This window comes from Copadichromis virginalis, linkage group LG22 (genome assembly GCF_057382275.1).
Source record: "Copadichromis virginalis isolate Kocher_CV1m ecotype Utaka linkage group LG22, C_Virginalis_male_GT1.1, whole genome shotgun sequence".
Taxonomy (NCBI): domain Eukaryota; kingdom Metazoa; phylum Chordata; class Actinopteri; order Cichliformes; family Cichlidae; genus Copadichromis; species Copadichromis virginalis.
In genome coordinates this window covers 22530766-22554271 of record NC_140638.1, presented here as the reverse complement: position 1 = coordinate 22554271, position 23506 = coordinate 22530766, and the positions used below count along the sequence as shown (strand labels likewise).

At 38.2% G+C, this 23506-nt stretch overlaps 2 protein-coding genes across 2 annotated transcripts; one reads left to right on the top strand and one right to left on the bottom strand.

Moving 5' to 3' along the window:
* The first annotated feature begins 9736 nt into the window (after positions 1 to 9736).
* On the top strand, positions 9737 to 11822 carry LOC146683373 (uncharacterized). Its single transcript, XM_085445547.1, has 4 exons — positions 9737 to 9765; positions 9867 to 9930; positions 10186 to 10293; positions 10859 to 11822. Exons 1-4 carry the CDS (start codon positions 9737 to 9739, stop codon positions 11294 to 11296), a joined length of 639 nt encoding a protein of 212 aa, XP_085301673.1. The 3' UTR covers positions 11297 to 11822.
* LOC146683372 (uncharacterized) lies at positions 11453 to 16085 on the bottom strand. Its single transcript, XM_085446349.1, has 13 exons — positions 15930 to 16085; positions 15537 to 15574; positions 15206 to 15290; positions 15016 to 15106; positions 14788 to 14876; positions 14580 to 14707; positions 14434 to 14485; positions 13497 to 13594; positions 13259 to 13395; positions 13110 to 13175; positions 12876 to 12922; positions 12562 to 12710; positions 11453 to 11843 (listed from the first exon to the last, which is right to left on the bottom strand). Exons 2-13 carry the CDS (start codon positions 15559 to 15561, stop codon positions 11521 to 11523), a joined length of 1290 nt encoding a protein of 429 aa, XP_085302475.1. The 5' UTR covers positions 15562 to 15574; positions 15930 to 16085; the 3' UTR covers positions 11453 to 11520.
* Between the last annotated feature and the right edge of the window lie 7421 nt (positions 16086 to 23506).

Sequence of the window (23506 nt, the reverse complement as noted above, 5' to 3'; positions counted from 1 at the left end):
CTCAACTCCTACCTGAATTCCATCTTCCTTCTTCAACTTTATCCATGTAATACTTGGCTCTGCCTTCACTTGCTTCCTCTTCTTGGTTTCCAGCGTCATCCTACAGACTAGCTGATGCTGCCTGAGTACATTCTTACGACTCGACCTCGCCGTCTCCAATTGCTTTCCAATTGGACCTTCCTCCACTCTTATATGTACATGTTCCACCTTCTTCTTGGTACACATGTTCACTACAGCCATTTCCATCCTTTTCTCAAAATCCATTACCAGCAGTCCTTCTGCATTCCTCTCCTTGACACCATACCTACCCAACACCTCCTCATCATCTCTGTTTCTTTCTTTGACCTAGATACCATTAAAGTCCAATCAATCTCTCTCACCTGGGCACACTCTCTATTGATTCTTTCTCCTCTGACATTCAACCTGTGGGGAACATTCAACATCACACCTTCGATTTCCAGCTTCAAACTCGTGGTCCTGTCTGACACTATCTTCACCTCCACAACACTATTTACACATTCCTTCTTCAAGATTACCCCTACTCCATATGTTTTCCTATCAACGGTAGAACAGCTTGAATTCAACTCTAATGCTCCTGGCCTTGCTTCCCTTCTACATGGTCTCCTGCACACAAAATATATCTGACCTGCTTCCGTTCGTCATATCAGCCAATTCTCTCCCTTTACCAACCATACTCGCTACATTTAAAGTCACTACTATTACCTCCAAACTTTGGCTTGGCTTTTGCTGCTTCCTAAGAGGTCTTATCAGTTTTTTCTTCAGTTGCCTTTGCCAACAGCAGCACAGTTGTACTCTGTTGGGGAACAGCATGAGAGATGGTCATTGTTATCTCAGGCCCAAACTTATCTGGTATGGAAATCTCATTTGTTATGATCCAAATATTTGATTTGGCCAAGATTTTACATTGGATGCTCTTCTTGACTCAGCCCTTTCCATTTACATAAGCTTTGGACAGATACTAAGAGTACAGTGAACCTCCCCACCCCCATGGCCGGGTTTCTTTGTGCCCTCTATATCGGTGCATTAAAGATTTTTAAAAAACAAAAATCCTCAAACATTTCATTAAAATTCATCCCATTACTTTTCAATACTTTATCCTATCTCTATAATGAAATGCAAAACCCAAGAGACAAGAGAAACAAATGTTGTTATTAAATTATAAGCAAAAGTTTTCCAGCCATTTTGGGTCTTATCAGCTGTTCAGGTGAACTAATCCTTTGCACTTCTTCTTTCCTTCTTCCTTCCCTCCTTCTCCACTTACCATTTCTCTCCCCTGTGCCCAAATCTGTACTGTTATCCTTTTGTAGTCTGCCCAAGGCTAAGTTCATATGCAGAGAGGTATCTGTGGAAGATAAGGTCTATGCATTACTCTGACAGTGTGCAGAAGTGCAGAGATGCTACAAGTAAAAATAATCAGGGCACAACTCCATTCTGCAGAGCTGCAGGGCTATGCAAGCCAAGAAGAGAGATAGGAAGCGACCTAAAGGGAACTTCAAACTTTGCCACACAGAAACACACACCTATACACACACCTATACACACACACACACACACACACACACACACACAAATGAGAAAATAAGATACGAACAGAAGTACAAGAGCAGAGTTCTCCTTTCTATCTCTTTTGCTTGAGTATTTGCAGAAGATCAGCTGCTAAATATTTTATTCAGCAGAACACGGTTCAATCTCTGAGCCCCTTTGATAACAGTACTACAAAGGCCTAAAGAGCAGCACAGCACAATAACAAAATCAAAAGAAAATGACCAGAGAACACTGCAAGGGCAACAAAGTCCAAACAAAACTTGAACAGTTGATGATAAATCAGGAACACTCTTCCAAGAAGATAAACTACGACTTTGTAAAACTATAAATTTGAAGTGCTTCTTGTGATACTTTTAGAGAGTAGTCGGGTTATGATGCCAGAAAAGTAATGTACTTCTGTCAGCAAGTTGCCAGCAATAGTACTGGCAAACACTGCAGTAAAATCAAATCAAAGTTCCTCTCATTTAAGGCCAAAGAGCTGTTTTGTCTTTTAAATTTGTGCAGTTTTTGTGTTGTGGCTTCTAGGCCACATCAAAGAATCTAGTCACCCCATTAACTGAATAAAAATGATTAAAAAAAAAAAATCCATTACATTAGAGAAACTGCAATATGTTTTTGATAACTGGCAATCAGTGTTTCACATCACATCACTTCATTGCAAAGTTATTTTAATTTGGCCGTGTTGGAGGGTTTTTGAGAGTGAACAATTTGCTTAAGGTCATGCCAGTGTCTTCTTACATAACCCGAGTGCAAGCTTCAGAGCATGAACTGATGGCTTGACTTTTTCCTTCAGGATATTTTGATAAAGAGCGGAATTCATGGTTCCATCAATTATGGCAATTCTTCCAGGTCCAAAAGAACACTATCACTACTATGTTTGACTGCTGGTATAATGTTTTTTTTAGGATGTTTTTTTCTTGTTAGTCCAAAGAATAGGCAGCACGGTGGCATGGTGGTTAGCACTGTTGCCGCACAGCAAGAAGGACCTGAGTTCAATTGCAATATCAGGCCGGAGTCTTTCTGTGTGGAGTTTGCATGTTCTCCCCGTGTTTGCGTGGGTTCCCTCCGGGTACTCTGGCTTTCTCCCACCGTCCAAAGACATGCAGCTTGTGGGGATAGGTTAATTGGATAATCCAAATTGTCACTAGGTGTGAATGTGAGCGCGAATGGTTGTCTGTCCCTGTGTGTTGGCCCTGCAACAGACTGGCGACCTGTCCAGGGTGTACCCCGCCTTTCGCCCTATGACAGCTGGGATAGGCTCCAGCGCCCCCCCCACGACCCTGAAAAGGATAAGCGGAAGCGAATGGATGGATAGTTCAAAGAATACGGTACTGTACCAAAAGTCTTGGAGATTATCCAGATGTTTTTTGGTAAATGTGAGGCAAGTCTTTGTGCTCTTTTTCCATTTGTGGATAATGGCTCTCACCATGGTTTTTTGGAGACCTAAAGCCTTTGGTGGTGGCTAAATCAACAAGTTGGTTCATTCTTGAATCAATGAATACACTGACCAGCTCTAACAAGTCAGACAAAACATAAGGGGGTAGAAGTATCATATTTCCAATACCAAGAGACCCTTTATGAAAAGAAATAGAGGGGATGGTTTAATTGTCACTACTGTACCAGAAAGTATCTTAAGCACCTTCAAAGTTCTGAATAATAATAATAATTCTTTGGATAGATTAAACAATTTGTATCAGAATAGTAGGAAGAGGAAAATGTGTAGGAGAGAAACATCTCATAATACAACACATGCCACATTATATGTCAAACGTGGTGGAGGCACTATGTATGTATGACTGTCAGTGGAGTGAAGGTAGTCTGGTACTGACTGGAAGAGAATTTTACACAAGTAATAAAAGTCATTCTTATGTTTAAAATTACACTTCCAGTTTAAGAAAACCCAAATGTTTTCAGTTATTTATTGTAATTCAAGTCGTTCAAGTCCAATGAATAGCTTGAAAGGGTACAAAGGTAATTGGTGAACTGCCAAAAAAAAGGTAAGGTCACCCAAAACTGAAAAATAATGTACATTTCAGACTTACACAAAAAAATGCCTTTTTCAGGGAACACAAAATGAGTTAACAATTTAAAGATGTTCTGCAGCAATGGAGATTGATCAAGTCTTGAAAGCTGTTGCTACTAATTACTACAGGTGTTCCAGCTTTTCTGCATTACTTATAACCCTCTCTGTCTGCATGAAAGCAGTGTTGGAACACACCCTGGTACCATACCCTCGTGACCATCAGTTGAACAGTATTGTACTGCAGAAAGTAGTGTGTTGATACAAAAATGGCGAGAAAAAGGCAACTAACAGGAAGAGAGACGGACCATGATAACACTTAAAAATGTATGTCTTCCCTACAGGGAAATTGCAAGGAAAGTCAAGGTGTCAGTGAGTGCAGTTGACTTAACCATCAAAAGGCACTCAGAAACTGGGTCAAACTCTGACAGGAAGAGGTCTGGAAGACCCAAAGCCACAACTGAATCAGAGGACAAGTTTCTGAGAGTTAACAGCTTGTGTCATAGGCAGCTCACAGGAAAACTGCTTCAAGCAGAGCTTAAAAGTGGTCATAGTAAGCAAGTCTCAGGTTCGACTGTGAACAGAGAAGACTTTGAGCTACAGGTTTAACAGGACTAGTTGCAGCAAGAAAGTCATTGGTAAGACATCAGAATAAGACAAAGAGGCTTGCCTGGGCCATGAAACACCACCATTGAACTACTGAAGACTGGTATTTTGGACTGATGAATCAAAATTTTAACCCTTGTGTGGTGTTCATATTTTTGTTACTCAGCCAGTGTTCATGGGTCTGGTGGACCCGCTAGAGTTTTGGCTTTCCAAATTAACTCTATCAAACAATTTTATGTTAAATTACTCAACAGATGTTTACTTCATCCCAATTACAAGCCATATGAACAGCAAACAGGGTTAATTTTTTCCCTTTACCTTTGTTAGATCACATTTATGAATTAATGTGCTTCTCGTTTTTTGTTTTTTTTTATAAAATGTTATAAAAAAATAAATCAGTTATAATCAAGTGAAGTGAGTGGAAAGACACAACACATTTACACGTGAAGCAACATGTGTCACAACTAAATGACATCAGCCGCTCATCAATGGTGACATTGGGCCCAGGGTTGTAAAACAGGGGGAGGTGGTGCACCCACTTATCCCACACTGTCCTGATGGCAGCTAGCTTGTCTCTCTGCCGTTGAGCTGGTCTGTCATCTCGGTTATCAAAATGGATAATCCTGGAAATTTTGTTGAAGTTTTCCAGAGACATTGATGCATGGAAAGGTTCGTGCCGGTTTCTGCATCCCACAAGATTCTGTGGATTCCCCTTTGGACCTGAAAACTCCTGCAAAGATAAGAACCCCAAAGTAGGCCTGTAGATCAATTTGGTCCATCTCCTTCCACCTCTCTCCAAAAACACACCTTCATTCTAGATTACTGCAAACTAGAGATGGACCGATCCGATATTACGTATCGGTATCGGTCTGCAAACCAGACCAGAATAATTTTCTGGATGGAATCTGCGATGAAAAGCTCAAATGAAGACTTGATGTCCTGCACATGAATAACTGTCAGCCGTGTTGGCCTTGGCTTATCACAGTAACAGCTCTGTAGGGTGGCTCATTTCTTGGGCAAGAAGACCATTCAATTTCACCAGTTATTGACATCCATATTTCTTCACTTGCTGTCTGGTGGGCTTGTTCTGGTCCTGGAGCTGGCTGCTGATGGGGTACTCGTCTTCGTTTTGTTACTAAATGGTGCTCAACCTCATCCTCTTCTTCAAAGTCACTGTCAGACTCTGAATTTTCAGAAATGTGAAATATTCTGAAACCTCTTTGTCAACATCATCATCCAAAGCCCCTCTCTCTTCCAAAATCAATTGGATGGCCCTCGCAGCAGATAATCTTTTGCCATCTTGATCAGTTGTGATAAAGAACCACACTGGCAAAGTCTTATTTATAGTATTATGCCCCTAATTTGCAGGAGGGACAGGGTATGAGAAAATAAAATTTGGATCCCTCAAGAAAGAGGGTAAAATGTGTGGGAATGTCAGAGCAGACGGTGTTGATAGTTGAATTTTCAACAATGTTGCAACTTTGTGCGGAGCAGGAGGGGAAGAAAACACTATCAGCAGCACCAGAAAGGAGGAAGACAGAGTGTGGGAACACAGGACCTGCACTTTCAACACTTTTATTAGACCTGGGTCCAGTGGACCCGAACACCTTGTATGTAATGTAAATGCGTGGGGGGAGGTACAGTATGAGGCCATTGAAAATTTGTTCAGATTTATGTTCTTCACAGAAAATAAGCCAAAGCCAATGAATTTCAGGTTGAAAAAATAATTAATTGTTTCATTTTTCTTTTGAGAAAAACTGAAAACGGGTCTCACAGACCCGAACACCATACAAGGGTTAAATCTTCGCTTCATCACGCAGGATCTTTGTACGGTGTTGTTGTACAGTTTGTGGCCTCAACTGTCAAAATTGTATGAGGAAGTGTAATGGTCTGGGGCTGTTTTGCTGGATCGGTGACTTGTACAGAGCGAGAGGCACCCTGAACCAAAACGGCTGCCATAGGATTCTGCAGCACCATGTAATACCCTCTGGTATGTGACTAGTTGGTCTGGGGTTCATCCTACAGCAAGAAAATGGCTCAAAACATAAGTCCAAGCTATGCCAGAACTACCTCAGGAAAGAAAAAACAAGATGGCAAGCTTGAAAACATGGAGTGGCCGGCACAGTCTCCAGACTTAAACCCCATCGAGCTGGTTTCGGATGAACTGGATGGAAGAGTGAAAGCAAAGCAATCTATAAGTGCCACACATTAATCATTATCATTTATTTATATAGCACTTTAAAAACACACCCGGTAGACCAAAGTGCTGTACAATACAAATATAAATATAGTAATAAAATAGCCAAAATCAGACATAGCAATAAAATTAATAAAATGTCAGTTATCCACAGAGTTAAAAGCCAGGGAATAAAAATTGGTTTTTAATAAGGACTTAATGATAACTGGCACTGATGTAGCCTGTCTAATATTGAGAGGATGGTTATTCCAAAGCATCGGCGCTGCAACAGAGAACGCTCGGTCTCCTCTAAGTTTCAGCTATGACTTTGGGACCGAAAGCAGCAACTGCTCAGCTGACCAAAGGGAACGAGTGGGGACATGGAGCTTCAACAAGTTGGACAAATAAGTAGGTTCCAGACCATTTAGAGATTTAAACACCAATAAAAGGACTTTAAAACGGATCCTAAAATCAATTGGAAGCCAATGTAGGGAGTGATGTGGTTGAATTTCCTTCTGCCAGTTAAAAATCGTGCCGCGGCATTTTGCACTAGTTGCAAGCGTGACAAAGTGCCCTGCCCAACCCTTATTAAAAGAGAATTGCAATAATCTAAGCGTGAAGTGATAAAGGCATGAATAACACTTTCCAAGTCACACTTGTAAAGAAAGGGCTTAACCTTCATCAAACATCTGACGTGATAGAATGCTGATTTTGCCACCCTGTTTACGTGACTATCAACGGTAAGTGCAGAATCAATTTTTACTCTGAGATTTGTGATCGAACTCTTTAAATGGGAAGTCAAAGCTGCAAGATCAACATCTGGAGAGTGAGAAAAACGATTTGGGCCAAATAAGATCACTTCCGTCTTCCGATCATTAAAATTTAAAAAGTTTTTTGCCATCCATGCTTTAACATCACTAAGGCAGTCAAGCAGTGGTCGACTTGGGAGACTATCAGAATGACTAAAAGGTAAATAAAGCTGGAAGTTATCTGCATATAAATGGAATGACACTTTATGTTTTTGTAAAATCACGCCAAGAGGCAAAAGGTACAGTGAAAACAATAATGGCCCAAGAATAGATCCCTGTGGCACACCCCAAAGCAGAGGGGCCACAGAGGATGAAGCCGACCCCAACTTTATACAAAAAGGATGGCAACTTCTGTAACAGATATGGGAAGAACTTTATGAAAACTATTTGATTTCTGTTGTATGACGAATGCCAAGGGTGTGTTCAGCTGTTATGACAGCCAAAAGTGGCAACTTTGATGAGACAAAACTTTAGAATACATTTTGATCTATAAATTGATTTCATCGCTAATAAACTGTTATATTTATTCTATTTAATTCTTTTTGATATCCACAAAGAGTTATCTTGAAATGGAAATGAGGTGGTTTCTGCTGAAATAACCGATGACTAATACCTGAGACACCACTAACACCTTAAGGTTATCCTTTGTTAATTTAGTGCTTGAGGTAAGCTCCGTTCTGTTCCTCCTGTATGCTTGACACTCGCACAATTACAGCTTTATTTCCAGCACTGGCTGTTGCCGTTACTCCCTCCCCCACATATTCACCCTCCCTTTTGCTTTTCAATTAACTGTGATCAATATGCGTTGTAGTCGTTCCAGAAATGACACACCACCACCACTATCAGCCCACCTGTAGAGCACGACTGTGTTAAATAAGAGTAATACAATAGATGTAGTTTCAGCCAAGCAGTCTGAATAATCTCAGACTCATCCTGCCTCTTCTGATCATTCCCATGATGCAACACACTACGCCAAACGTGGGAAATGGGACTTCTCCTTTACTGTCCTTTCTTCAGAGAAGAAACTCTTCTGACATGGCACATAATGTGGTAACAGTTTTAAAGAAACAAAAATACCTAAAAAGGACTTTCTAAACCGTGACTCAGCTAGGACTCCTGCGTAACCATATCATTGTTTTGTGCACCTATGCAAACTCTCTCTTCTTTGTTTATGTGTATGTTTGAGAGAGGGGCAAAGTTTCACAGCCAAAGGCATCACTATTATCCAAGCTGACTTATTCAGGGACATGGTGAGGTGTGTGTGTACGCGAAAGAGAGGCTGACATGGTGAGCGTGTCATTCTGTAGTGTGGCGACCTCATTCTGTCATAGTGCCAGAGCGCCTGCCTCACGAGCAACCCTGTCACCATGACTCACTCATGCATAAACAAACACACAGACACACACACACACACGTATATTGTACACACAAAAAACAGTATACAGCTCACACATCTGTTGTGACTGATAGAACTATACATTTTGGAGGCAACAAGAGCACTAATTCACAGTTACATCTCTGCAACAGTGTATACTTTTAGTACTTTGATACTCAAAATGACAATTGAAGTTCACGGAAAACTAACTGCACTCCAGGAGTACGGTGTACATTTTAGGACATCGTCAGGTATCAGACAAAAAATTGTCAGGTGTCAGTTGTCAAAAAAAAAAAAAGTCAGGTATCAGACAAAAAATTGTCAGGTGTCAGTTGTCAAAAAAAAAATTGTCAGGTATCAGAAAAAAAATTGTCAGGTGTCAGAAAAAAATTTGTCAGGTGTCAGTTGTCAAAAAAAAAAAAAAGTCAGGTATCAGAAAAAAAATTGTCAGGTGTCAGAAAAAAAATTGTCAGGTGTCAGAAAAAAAATTGTCAGGTGTCAGAAAAAAAAATGTCAGGTATCAGAAAAAAAATTGTCAGGTGTCAGACAAAAAAGTTGTCAGGTGTCAGAAAAAAAATTGTCAGGTGTCAGTTGTCAAAAAAAAAAAAAAGTCAGGTATCAGAAAAAAAATTGTCAGGTGTCAGAAAAAAAGTTGTCAGGTGTCAGTTGTCAAAAAAAAAAAAAAGTCAGGTATCAGAAAAAAAATTGTCAGGTATCAGAAAAAAAATTGTCAGGTGTCAGAAAAAAAATTGTCAGGTGTCAGAAAAAAAAATGTCAGGTATCAGAAAAAAAATTGTCAGGTGTCAGACAAAAAAGTTGTCAGGTGTCAGAAAAAAAATTGTCAGGTGTCAGAAAAAAAGTTGTCAGGTGTCAGAAAAAAAATTGTCAGGTGTCAGTTGTCAAAAAAAAAAAAAGTCAGGTATCAGAAAAAAAATTGTCAGGTGTCAGAAAAAAAATTGTCAGGTGTCAGAAAAAAAATGTCAGGTATCAGAAAAAAAATTGTCAGGTGTCAGACAAAAAAGTTGTCAGGTGTCAGAAAAAAAATTGTCAGGTGTCAGAAAAAAAATTGTCAGGTGTCAGTTGTCAAAAAAAAAATTGTCAGGTATCAGAACACAAGGTACCAGAGAGAAAATCTTCCTGCAGGTGGCGCTGTTGTCATGTCCCACCCGAATTGATTTCCAAATATGTCATCAACGTGTGACCGTGGGAGAGCGTAAGGTCATTGACCTCACCGGAGTTTTACCGTGGTTCAGGCTCCTAACGACACAAGGTAAGTTTAACTTTTTCTCCCTTTTGTTCATATTTTTGCCACAGTTGTGTTATATTAAGTTGCAGTTATGTTGTGAAAGTTACATATCAGAGACGGAAAGCCAGTTTTGTACGAAACCAAATCAGTACTATTTTTGTCTGGCTAATTCATTCTAGCTAGCGACAGTGGTGAAACGTGATTCAAATTTAAACTGTTCAGTAATTGTTTTGTATACATTTCAGCAAATGGACAAGCTGAAAGCTCACGAGCAGTTGCATTTGAATACTAATCCTATTTGAAGTAATACATTTCCAGTGGTAGACATGTTAGATTGTCACACCTGGCTATGCATTGTTTTATTAATATTATATATTGTCTTGATAGCTTGAAGGGGATGATGCCGGTTTCATATCACTGGACTTATCCATGGCAGTAGAGTACATCCATGCACAGAGAATCATTCACCAGGATATAAAGCCAGCAAATGTCATGGTAAGCCATATTGTATTTTTCTTTTTCTCCACTTTGTTTTTGAAGATCAAAATAAAAATAGTATATTATTTATTTAACTTTATTCTCTTCAGTCTATTAAACACTACATTTGAACAATGAGAAACTTTTCTGGCATATTCATATAAAGGATTTTTTTTTTAAAGTAAGAAGCCTTACATTGTTTCTTTAATAGTCCAATTTTTCTTTAATATGTTGGTTCTTGCACACCTACAAAATTCCCAAACATGTTGTAAGTTTAGGCTTTACAAACTGAAAGTTTCTATTATTTTATTAGTCTGTACCACTTGCTTAAGTGGAATGGGGATTAAAAAATGCACAGGACTATAAAACCGGGTTGGATCATTAACCAATCTGTTAATTTTAATGTTGGGTATAATAAACAATCTCAGAATAAATCTGCAGTGATTGGGTGATCTGGGTGCTAAAAGCTTTGAGGGTTTTTTTTTTCCCCCCAATTATGAGCTGTGGTCTTTGGAATGACATTTTTGATAACATTTGTGAAATTTTAGACAACCTGGTAAGTTCTCATATGTATACCTTATAGGTTCACCACCCTTCTAAGAAGGCAGTCCTGACAGACTGGGGCATGGCAAACATAAGAGACACTGTGATGCTTCGTCAAGGGAGTAAGTTCACTGCCCAGGCTACTGGTCCAGCTGGTGGCACATATCTTTACATGGCCCCTGAATGCATACTGATGTTTGAAGAGGCCTCGTTCCAGACAGACATGTGGTCCCTCGGAGCCACATATCTGGAGATCCTGACGGGTTCCGCTCCGTGGATGGTTAAAAAACAAAGAGAACTGGCTGCACTAATGGCCACCAAAACCCCACCACATGCCCTATCACATCTCAGTGACAAAAACAGTTTTCTTGGTGGTTTGGTGAGCTATGACCCAGACTCAAGGCCTTCCGCATCTGATGTTGTTAAGTTTCTCAAGTCAGGCCTTGATCTTACGAGCCGATATGGCTACAAGTGGTAATGTTGCTACAGTCTGCAGTTCAAAAGTCTTTCAATGTGAATTATGTTCTACATTATTGTTAACAAAAGTTGTGGTAAATGAAACACTGAATCATTATGAAAGATGGCACCTTGTCAATTGTATTTCAACATTTTATTGTACATTTTGTTGGTCAGACAGTTTTCAAATTACCTGTTGATTCTAAACAAGGATAAATAAATGTTAACAAACACTGTTGTATGATTTTATTGGTCATTGGAAATGTTTACTGGTGCACCTTCCATCCTCTCTCTCTTCAGAAAGATGTATATGTCATTTGCCTCGGCAAACGTAGAAAGTGTAGGAACTGCATTTCTGTTCATGGCAGTTGTGAGCTCTTGGACTAGCATGAGGTATGCAGCAAGGCAACCATCAGGTGTGCAGGGAAACTGGCTGTTTTCTAAAATGTTCTGGCACATGTCTCTGAATTCCTGGTTTGCTACCAGTGAAGGCTCTTCCCTCTCACAGATTAATTGCTTGGCATAGTCTAAAAGGTCTGGGTCAACAATGTGCAGCACATTGCCATATCCTGCGAATGAAAGACAATATTGAAAAGATGTTCACTTTGAATGTTAAAAATAAATGAATAATGACAAAGCTGTTCTAGAACCTGTATAAGAAGCAGTCAGTGTTTACAGATGTTATTACAGAAACTTAAAGATGGAAATATCACTCAAACATTTAGATAAATTTTTAGTTAAAGGTGTCAATATGAAGCCATTTTAGTATTGACAGTAGAAATTCAGAAATCTCTTATTGTACTACAAGTAGGCTTCTTCGGAAGACACAAAAGAGAAAGCACATTATAACAGTTTTACGCTCATTACACTGGCTTCCAGTATATTTTAGAAAATTCATTTAAAAATTTTAGTAATGAATTTCAATGCTCCGAATCGTGAAGCTCCTGCCTTAATTTCTGATCTTATAGAACCCCACGCTCCCTCTCCCAGCCTGTGATCATCTAATCAATGGCTGTTAGTAGTCCCACCAGAAGACCAGAGGCAAGAGATCTTCCAAAGCGGTGGCTCCCAGGTCATGGAATGCTCTGCCTCCATCATTACGTTTCCTTGATTGCATTTATTCTGTATGTTCGATTGTGCTGTTTTATGTTTATCTGTTTTATATTATTGTGAAGCCACTTTGTGGTTTTTATCCTGTGAAGAGTGCTATATCAAAGTAAAAGTAAACTAATGAAAGTTAAAAAACAAACAAAAAAATAAAACCCCACAGGCTTTCAAATGACATACCAGGAGGTGGTGAGGTAAACAGAAGGTCGGGTTTCCCAAATGGACCAGGTGCATTGCGTTGCTTGCGGATGTCATGGGTGTTCCAAACTGTTTGCTCCGTTTTTAAGTCTCTTTGAAGCAGTGGCAAGTGTGAGTACTGCAAGCAGTTGCTATGAAAAAGGAGAATTAAAAAATTAATATGTTCATCTGCTTCTTTGAGGTAGAATAAGTAAAAGCTAAATTTTAATCAGTACTCAAAAAACAAAGGCATTCCTAGACCACATACTTTCATACTGCTGCTTGATTATTTTTCATGTCTAAAAATATTGACTTACATGTGCACAGGATTGTCCAGTTCAAGGATCCCAGACTCCATCATGGCCTACGCATGTTGTTTTGAAAAAGACATAAGTTGTGAAGGTGAGAATTTCATTAGTGAAAAGGTACAGATGTACATAAACACAGATTCTGGCCTTGTGTTTTCAGATAAACTAATCCATCGTATGTTTAACGAAATTTGGATGGCTACTCTTTGTTAATAGGTTTTACAGGTGAAAGATTTGCTTTACCTCAAATGTTGTCAGCCATTTCTTAATCCATGTCCGCTTTAAAATACTGTTGAAACATTCAGCTCTCTAAACAACAGAAACATGACATTATCAGTTTTGTTGTCAGGTTGTTACTTTAGAAATAGTCATTTACCAGCTTAAAGACATACCTGGTTGTGCACTGATGTCCCCATTCTGAAGCACCTCCATGCCTGATTCCCAAGATCTCGCATGTGAAATGCCATCTGCATTTGACCCACAACAAGGTTCTCCTTTCCTCTGTCCCCCCGAATCATTTGAGGACAGCCTAAAGACACAAACTGAAGATAATTAGTGAATGATGAAAAAATAAATTTATTAACAAAATGTAATCTTTTTTAACCCCCCATTTTTTAGTATATTGCATACCACCCTGTTCTTGAACAGCCTCAAAGAAGTATCTGGCCACAAAGTTTTGCTTGCGGTTGGATGTGCCCACCTTTAGCCATAGAACCTTCCTGGAAAATCTGAAAAGAAAGAAACAGAAAAGTGGCCACTTGTACATATGATTTAATCATGTTTTGGCACTATGTTTGGTTTTTGTTACATTCCCCAAGAGTATGCTGGTTTTCCATTGTATTATGTCTAGGCGTTGTTTCTGGTTCCTCCGGCCATTTTGACTGCCATAGTTGTGTAGGCTTACATGCCTTTGGAATTGAATGTGACTCTTGACTGTGTTCAGACTGACGCGAGGGGAGAGCTGCCTTTTGTTTTGTAATCCCTTGTATTCTCCTGTTTATGTGTTGGTTAGGTAGGTTATCGTAAATTGTACATTTTATTTTCTTTGGAGTTAAATTCTGTTTACTTTATATCAGGGATGTTTTGTTTGTTGTGTTGGTCTTGGCCCTCCCTGAAATTAACTGCCAGTCTGAAATGGAACTTTAAGACTAGCAGGAAATAAGCCTTTTAAAAACCGCCATCTTGAATCCTCCTTCACTATTCATACTTTATCTTGGTCCCTTAGACCAGGCTTGGCCAAATCCAGACCTCGAGGGCCAGTGTCCTGCATGTTTTAGATATCACCCTGGGTAAACACACTTGAATAAAATGATTAGTTCATTACCAGGCCTCTGGAGAACTACAAAACATGTTGTGAGGGTAATTTAGCCATTTGAATCAGCTGTGGATCAAGGACACATCTAAAACCTGCAGGACACCGGCCCTCGAGGCCTGGACTTGCCCATCCCTGCCCTAGACTACTCAGGAGAGATAACACCTCAGTTTACCGCACATCCTTATCTTGAAGCAACTTTGTACTATCACTGAATATAATAAATTAAGTAGCGAATGCCATATTCAAACCTACCCATCAATCCCCAAATGTATCCACATTCCAAAGAACTTCAGTTTATCATTGCCTATATGAAACAACAAATAATAATTACAATTTGTTTCAACAGAAGTACCATCAAAACATGTTTGGAAGGTTAATTGAAAAGATAAAATAAATACCATCAATGTGCCGTGTGTCATTTGGACCACGGCTGATGTAATTCCGACGGGGAATTTTCTTCTTTCCAGGAGATCTCCTCTGAAGACCACTTGCATCCATATACCTCATTATATTAGCAACATCGTCTCTACAGTAACAATAGATTTTACTCTGAGCTCAACAGTAAAACAAGAGAACACTTGATCATATACACACTATTTAACCAACCTGTAACAAGGCCGCACTCCTCTGACATCCCTTACCCGCTTTACCATTGCCCTGATTCCTTGTTCAGGAGACCACTGTTTCATCTCACTCTAAAAAACAAACAAACAGACAATTGAATGTTTTTTTTTTTTAATCACTACAGAAAATAACATTTATTGTTTCTACAATAGCTCATGACACAGACTTCAGGAAAATATATATTTTTTGCACTGATGTTTTAACGCTTACCTCCACAGCTTTGTGGATTTCAGTAAAAGGTCGTTGGGGGCATCTTCGCTTCAACCCTAGAAGTTTTAAAACTCGTCTCAGATGCCTCTCACTGTTAAAAGACAACACAGACTTACATTATATTAAATGCAAACTGCATGTTTTGTCATTTTAGAGAGTTGTCACAGAAACTGTTGAAATGCAGACTTACCTTATTTTATGCCCATATGAATTCAGTGCACAGCTGATTTCCTTTTGTTTTAAGCCTTTGTTGAACAATGTTATTATCATCATATCTTGAAAGGTTAAGTGTAACAACAACAGTCTAATTGATCACCCACCTCTTACACTGAACATAAGTAATTAACCAGTAAAGTACTAAATCTTTTTATGTGGCAATTACACTAAAAGCATCGTCTATTCAGTGCCCACAAATAAAACATGTGTAGCAAAAAAATACACTTCTTTGATATGAAAGAGGTGAACAGTAGTTAATAAATAAGTTGTACTTTAGTCATTGGGAACCAGCCAGAGTCGGATACTCCTTTCATCATCGTCAGATGACATATTGCAGCAAAGTCTAAAAACAACAACAGAAAAAAACATATCGGGATCAAAAAATATCCCGACAGTAGCAATATAGAAAAGAGAAATAAAGAAAAAGAGCGACAGAAAGGATGCAGGCTGCTCGTGAGCTTTCAGCTTGTCCATTTGCTGAAATGTATACAAAACAATTACTGAACAGTTTAAATTTGAATCACGTTTCACCACTGTCGCTAGCTAGAATGAATTAGCCAGACAAAAATAGTACTGATTTGGTTTCGTACAAAACTGGCTTTCCGTCTCTGATATGTAACTTTCACAACATAACTGCAACTTAATATAACACAACTGTGGCAAAAATATGAACAAAAGGGAGAAAAAGTTAAACTTACCTTGTGTCGTTAGGAGCCTGAACCACGGTAAAACTCCGGTGAGGTCAATGACCTTACGCTCTCCCACGGTCACACGTTGATGACATATTTGGAAATCAATTCGGGTGGGACATGACAACAGCGCCACCTGCAGGAAGATTTTCTCTCTGGTACCTTGTGTTCAGATACCTGACAATTTTTTTTTTTGACAACTGACACCTGACAATTTTTTTTCTGACACCTGACAATTTTTTTTCTGACACCTGACAACTTTTTTGTCTGACACCTGACAATTTTTTTTCTGATACCTGACATTTTTTTTCTGACACCTGACAATTTTTTTTCTGACACCTGACAATTTTTTTTCTGATACCTGACTTTTTTTTTTTTTGACAACTGACACCTGACAATTTTTTTTCTGACACCTGACAACTTTTTTTCTGACACCTGACAATTTTTTTTCTGACACCTGACAATTTTTTTTCTGATACCTGACATTTTTTTTTCTGACACCTGACAATTTTTTTTCTGACACCTGACAATTTTTTTTCTGATACCTGACAATTTTTTTTCTGATACCTGAGGAGTATTCAATCATTCATTCAAAGATACTAAAACTATAAATGTAACACAACTTTTTACAACATTTCAAAAATGCAAAACAAAACTTCCCATTATTCAATTCTTTCCTTCTACCATACTCAGATGGTTACAGATATATGAAAGGAGTTATTTAGTACAACGTGACAGCACAAGATTGCATATGAGTGGAATGTTCAGTCAGTTTTCTGCTGTCAGTTCTGCACATTATAATCAATGTTAGATTTGGGTTAAGGTCAATTATACTATTCACATGTTATTCAGGATAACTGGCTAGTGATTGTTATTCCACCCAGAGCCCTTAAGTACACTGTTAGCCTTTGCAGTAATTTCCATAGCTTAGTACTGCAAAATCAACAGTAAAAAACTCTAAAGGATGTTAGCAGTTTAATACTGTAATTTGCATGTAATTGTGATAAAATTCCATGAGATTACATTATTTTTACAGTAACTCACCATACTCATGGAAACAGCTGTAAAATACAGCAAATGTAAAAATTGGTGATGTTACTGAGATTATACTATTACACCATCCGGATTTCTGTTGTTTTCTACTGTAGATCTAAGAGTAATTACTTAAATCCTCATTCAGAGTGTATTACTATAAAATGTGATTCACTGTGAAAGTAGTATAACATATAAACTACAATATACAGCACAATTTTTAACTTAAGGTGTAAGTTGCAGCCACACTAAAATTTAATTCCTTGAACTGAATAGAACCTCATATATTAATAAATGTATTTGTTTATTCAAACAATGTGAAACATTATTAATACTATTAATTAATAGTATACTTGTAAGGTTAGTATTGTGATAGAGTCGAGTATATTTTAATTATACTCTTGTAGACATTATGACATTATGCTAGTACAATTATGGTGAACAAAAAGTACATTTAAAAGTTAATTTCAAGAATACTGTTATGTAGTAAAATGGGGGCCAATATAATCCCAAGAAGCATTATTAGTATACGTACTAGGTAAGGTATACTTGGGAAATATAATTGAAGTATACTTATTTTTTGTATGGCCAGCAACAAAAACTAATGGCTACATTTGGAGTAATGTTTAAAAATGACTTCATTTAGCACTTTTTTCTCTTCTTATTCTTTCTTATACTGGACCTTCATTTGTTTTGTATAAGGTAGTACTTTTTAAGACACCTCTGCCTAACTACAGTGAACTAACCTAATAATATGCTCTGGTCGTCATTTTACACAAGTTAAGGTGTCACATCCATGAAACCTACACCACTAACCAGCATCAGTCCTACAACTTCACTCTCAAAATTAATAAATTCTGGGACAAGCAGAAAATTGTATTTTTAGCGGTGCATTTTGTTGCAGGCCAGACTGCTATTAAATGCACTGTCCTAAAGAAATAATTCCTTTGTAGCACCACTTCGTCTTGGTTCAGAAGAGATGTCCTGATATACGTGATAATGTAACACATTATCACAGTTTAGCGCGTTGGGTTGTGTTTTTAAAGCGATTGTTACGTTTTTAAAGCTTTTTAATGCGACAGGTGCGATAGCCGACACCACACCTTCACCTGACGTACAACGTGACATGTGACGCACACGTCGGGTATTCACTTTCTAAACAACAATGGGGATAGAAAATATTGCTCGAGTGGTTAATGCTTCTTTCGCTGGTTGCCAACCACCATTAAATAACAACAAGAAGAAAATATTGATCTGCTTCTCTTAGTTTTGCACGTTTAAGCCGCAATTCAGACTCAAACAAAGCTGCAAAGCAGGAGAACAACATGGCCATCAACTATTCTGTGCCACAGATCCAGTTCGCTGCAGCACAGAGTGATGATGAGACCGTTAACATGTGCAACTAGAAGTTGTCAGAGGTAACTGGATGTTCAGTCGGGTTAAATGCAAGGTTGATTGGATTATATCTGAAGATCATATGCTATTTGTGATAACTCTGCTAGACTCCAAATTGCTCATCCATGCGGGAGTATCTCAAAATTAAATGAAACCACTTAACACTTTTTCCCTAAAACCGACTGACATGGGACACATTAAAGTTGGATCGGAACCAGCTAATCAGTCTGAAGGTAAGTGTTTTTTTCACTTATTCGAGAGAAGTTCAAAATGCGTTCCTATTACTGTTTGTTTTGACTTTTAAGCTACCCTACCAGGATATTTTCATTCAAATGCTAAGACAAAATGTCAATATCTATGAATGTGGAGACTCAAAAGACTAGTTTGGTAATAGCCGATGGATTTATGAGACTTGATATAGAAACTTGGATGTTTGCAACAGGTGAATCGGTGAACTACCGAGGTTGCGCCCAAATGCTTAAAGCTGTTAGCTGGTCAGTGTTTTCAGGTGTGCTTGTACTACCGGTGCGGAGTGCTGACTGAGTCATGTTAAACCCATTAAAGCACTGAGCTCAAATATCTTTTCATTTTTGTGCACTGCTCTCTTGTCGGCACACATTTTCTGTTTATTGAAGCCTTTTGTGAATAATTTTGATCATGTAAAAACTGGGAATTGGTCCCTATTGACAATACTCTTATTTTTTGCATTGCATATGTCATTTAGAAAAGGTAATTGGTCACTGAACTTCTTGCAACTATGTGTATTTCTAAATTTTGTGGCTTCAGTGCATGCAAATTTATATTGTTCAGTTTGCAAGTTAAAAGCCTGCCAAGCACCCCAAGGCTGATTATGCTTGGTAAGAAGTCATTTATGAAATAGAGCTGATTAGACCATATTAAAATTTCTGTTTGGCACAGGAGCTTTTCGTGGACACAGGTATCCAGTCTCTGTTTTGTTAGCTCAAATTTCTGTAATTTCCTTTATAAACCAAGGTTGTTGGACATGTGTCTCAGTGAATCCAGCAAAGTAACAATATAAAATTTCACATTACATATTACTGATCAACATATAGTCTAGCTACACCAACAGCAGATATACTGAAGTCAATACTGTAAAGTTTAAGAGCAGCACAAACTATAAACTCCAAAATAACCATACAGTTGATTCATCTCCGGTAATTTAATTGGGCTGACTATTGTGTTTAATGTGCAGAATAATTCCCAATTTTGTACAATTATAATATGTTAAAATGGACTTATGTACATAAGGCCATTAATAATTAACTGTACATAGCTATTTGCTTTATGACTATCTAGACAGTGTGAAGAAGTGAAGTATTGAAATTATTTTATGTTGCATAATGACAACATGTTGCCCTGGGACCACTGTGAAGTGAAAGGTTGTTCACATTAACCCTCATGTCACAACTTTCCTCCAGCGGCTCACTGAATTTGAGTGGAGAACTTCAAATTAGGTAACTGTTTTTGCCATTTTTAGTGAATTTCTTGTATAATTTAAGTGTCCAATGTGTTGTTACCTGTGTCTCCACAGATGATCCATGGCTCATGCTTTCTGGACATTTACACAAGACGAACAACAATGAAGACAAGCTCTCTTGCCATCTTGCAAGACGCTGTCTCTGTCCAATAGGTTTTTTGAGTGCAACAGTTTTGATTTTTTTTCCTTCTTTTACCTGTTTGTTAAAAATTATTTCAGCTACTTACACTTTAATTGTCACATGTATTGGCTCACCCTACAAATCAATGAACTCAGTCCACAAAGCAAGATCAGGGTTTAGTGCAGGTCAGTCAAGTTCCTTCACACCACACACGCTCATCCATGTCCTTGTGGACCCTGTTTTGTGCATTGATTTGGTGGTGTGAGCCAGTATTTTGGACAAAGTGTATATAAAGGCAGAAGTGTGGGGCTTGATATTATATTCATTACAATTCAGTTTATTTGTATGGTGCCAACAAAATGAATGCCAAGGCACTTCACACTGTAGGTTTAAGACCCTACAAAATATAACTAAGAAAACCCAACACTTGAACATATGTTGTCTGCCATGATATGGATATGACATAATATCGTTACTGTTTGTACAACCATCTGAGAAAATAATGGATTGCTTCCTCAATGAAAATGTTTTCAGTTCTTTTCAGTTTTTGATTTTGGAAATGTGTATTTCAGCAGGGAAAAATCAGAATTGAAATAAAGTGGTGTAAAGCACATGAATTATATTTTGTGTGTGTGTGTCTATCTATCCATCCATCCAATTTTTTTGGAACCCTCCAGTCTCTTACAGTATGTTACTGTTAACTGAAATTACGGTAAATTGCGACCTGTTAAACAGTAAATGACCGCCTGTTGGGACACGGTATCCTCTAGCAGAGATGAATATTTTTGGTACTGATGATGCGTGATGACAGTAAGTTACTGGTTAATATATTGCAGTTTATTACCTTGCAGCGGGCTTACAGTGACATACCGTGAATAAACGGTAGTATACCAATCACAGTATGATGTTACTATGTTGACGTAATTTACGACATAACGGTATCTCACTGGCGTCACTGTCGCCAGTGAGATACCGTAAAAAAGGCTACGGTGCGTTACCATAATTTGTCCAAGAGTATTATACCACACCAGCAAAAAACGGTATCATCCTGCAGAACGGTAAGCTACTGTAACACGGCGTCACGGTATGACGCTGGCAACAGTGACGCCAGTATGTTACCGTAAAGTGGCGATGAAAAGTCTAACAGTGTAAGTCAGAGTTGTCTCAGCAGGTGTTAGAATTCAGTGTTGTCACGTGGGTCATGTAGCCTTCAGAAAGTTCCGGGCAGTTGAAATGTGTGCTGATATATCTTTATAGCGTGGCTAGCATATGTTGAAAACTTCTGGATCTAATGCAAAACTCAATGATCCACCATTGCTGCAAAAAAATGGTCCACTGGAGTGAAAGGCGATGACGTGACTCTTCCATTCAGCGGCTCTGATTCCACCATTCCATGAAGTTACGGCACTAAAACCAACCTAACAGAGACAAATCCTCAGTCCCTTCACTGCAGCTCAGCACGAAAAGCTGTGTGTGTGGTCAACCAGCAACTTGTCACGGATGGTGATCCCTGATGCATTTAGCAAAATAGCTGTTCCAGATGGCTAATTTCTGTGTGTACTTTCAGTCAGACTGGCAAACAAACATTTAAATAATTCATGTAATGATTCATGTTTGGTTGTGTAAAGCCCAAAGTTAACATTCATCATAGGCCACAAGAGCCACATTAATGGGGGATTTGCAGGGTTGCTATAAGATCAAACAGCTACTACTGCACTGAAGTGACGATTTTATGAAGTGCCCAAAAAAAAACAAGCAAACATTTTAAGGCCACATTTTTCTTCATGTTTGTTTGTATTGAAATATTAACTCTTTTTTTCAGGTGTTATTAAAAACTAGAGTATTAACTTAACAGCATGCAAAAAAATGTTACTCAGAAAAGCTGCTAAATAGAATGACCTCAAATTCTTCCCACTTCACTTTGATAGCTGTTTATACAATCTGTCTCTATATTCAATTATTTATGTAGTATTAATAACAAGTTCTTAAGATTGCAGCTCAGTAAGAAGTGAGGCAGATTATGGGTTTTAATGGGAGAAAAGGTCTGTAAACTTAGTGGAAAAACTAACTGAAGTACTCTTACTGTCACATTTCTTAAAACACTTGAATGCAGCATCTACTTAAAGAAGCTTTTAGCTCCCATGCAAACAGAAAAAAACACTAAGTTGTTTTTTGTTTTGTTTTTTAATCACACCATATTGCTCCATATCAAACAGTTTGCAGTCTATACCATTTTAATCCTCTCTGTCCCACCACAACGCCATCTTCAGCATTATTGAGACTGTTTATAGACTGTGTGGGGAAATTTGAAGTTGGACTTTTAATGTTTTAATCTCTGTAACCAGCTGCAGATTGACAGTAGAAATTAAAAATGTTACTAACATTTCTGTGAGGTGTGGGGACTCTGTGTTGTATGGAGGAAATATAGTATCATCAGAATTCAACTATTTTTAGAAGTATACTGTACATAAATACTTTATGCACCACTGCTTAAATGTTCTGTCATGTCCCCTGATTTACGAAATTTAAGTCCAGACAAGCTTACATGATGAGCAAAAGTCATGAGCCACCCCTTATTTCTTTACATTTTATTAGGAACTGGGAAATAAGTCTAATGATTTATTGAAAAATGTGCAAACATATTCTAAAATATTCTATTCTAGAATTATAGCAAACTTGAAAGTCAGTATTTGGTATCACCACTGATATTCTTCAACACATTCTGAAATTCCTGTAATTTCTTCAAGTAGTCTGGGCTGGCGTTTGGGATCATCTTCAGAGAAAACAGAACACACTGCTCCATGATGTTGAGGTGGGCTGTGGGGAGGCCAGCCCATGGCTGATAGTGTTCTCATTGTGTGTTTTTCTGTGCAGATATGGACAGCCATTGCCAATAAGACACTTTCCAGATCGCATGGTGGATGAAAATCTGATGGTACTTTTCTGTGTTTATAATGCCATCAATTTTGACAATATACCCAACACCAATGACTGAAATGCAAACCCAAACCATGAAAGAGCCTGCACCATGTTTTACAGATAGCTATAGCCACTCACTGTTGTATCTCTATTCTGACTGATCACAATCAGAATTTTGACCTTTTTTTTTTTTTTTTAATTTGGATTCATTACGCTATAGCACCCATTGTCACTCTTTTTTTTAAGTCTAGTTGTGTAATTTGGCTCAGCCTTTTCTCCACGTGTCTCTTCCTTGGCAGCCTTCCACTGAGACTATGACAGATGATAAACTGAATGACCAGATGCATCTCCCAGGTCCCATGTCAGGTCTGTTTTTCCCTGAAGGACATAACTTTCACATACTGTTCATCTGCTGTAGACAGTTCTTTTTTTGCCTCCTCTCCAATTCCTCCTCTTCTTTGTCCACGACTTTTCCTATTGCTGCAGGCTTTAGGCAACATTGTGCTTATAAAAAAATATTATTTTTTGTCTGTCAAAATGTGTTATCTTTAGAATTATTCATACATTCAGCTAAAGAAATGAAAAAAGTGTGTTTTTTGTGACATGCAAAGGCAAAGTGGA

Excerpts from the sequence above, each read along its gene's own strand:
- LOC146683373 (XM_085445547.1), top strand. The coding sequence starts at position 9,737 with ATGTCATCAACGTGTGACCGTGGGAGAGC. Across the intron at positions 9,931-10,185 it reads AGAGACGGAAAGCCAGTTTT|CTTGAAGGGGATGATGCCGG; the intron begins GTACGAAACCAA and ends TTGTCTTGATAG. Across the intron at positions 10,294-10,858 it reads TAAAGCCAGCAAATGTCATG|GTTCACCACCCTTCTAAGAA; the intron begins GTAAGCCATATT and ends TATACCTTATAG.
- LOC146683372 (XM_085446349.1), bottom strand. The coding sequence starts at position 15,561 with ATGTCATCTGACGATGATGAAAGGA. Across the intron at positions 15,291-15,536 it reads ATCTGACGATGATGAAAGGA|ATATGATGATAATAACATTG; the intron begins GTATCCGACTCT and ends TAACCTTTCAAG. Across the intron at positions 12,711-12,875 it reads CTGGACAATCCTGTGCACAT|CAACTGCTTGCAGTACTCAC; the intron begins GTAAGTCAATAT and ends CCTTTTTCATAG.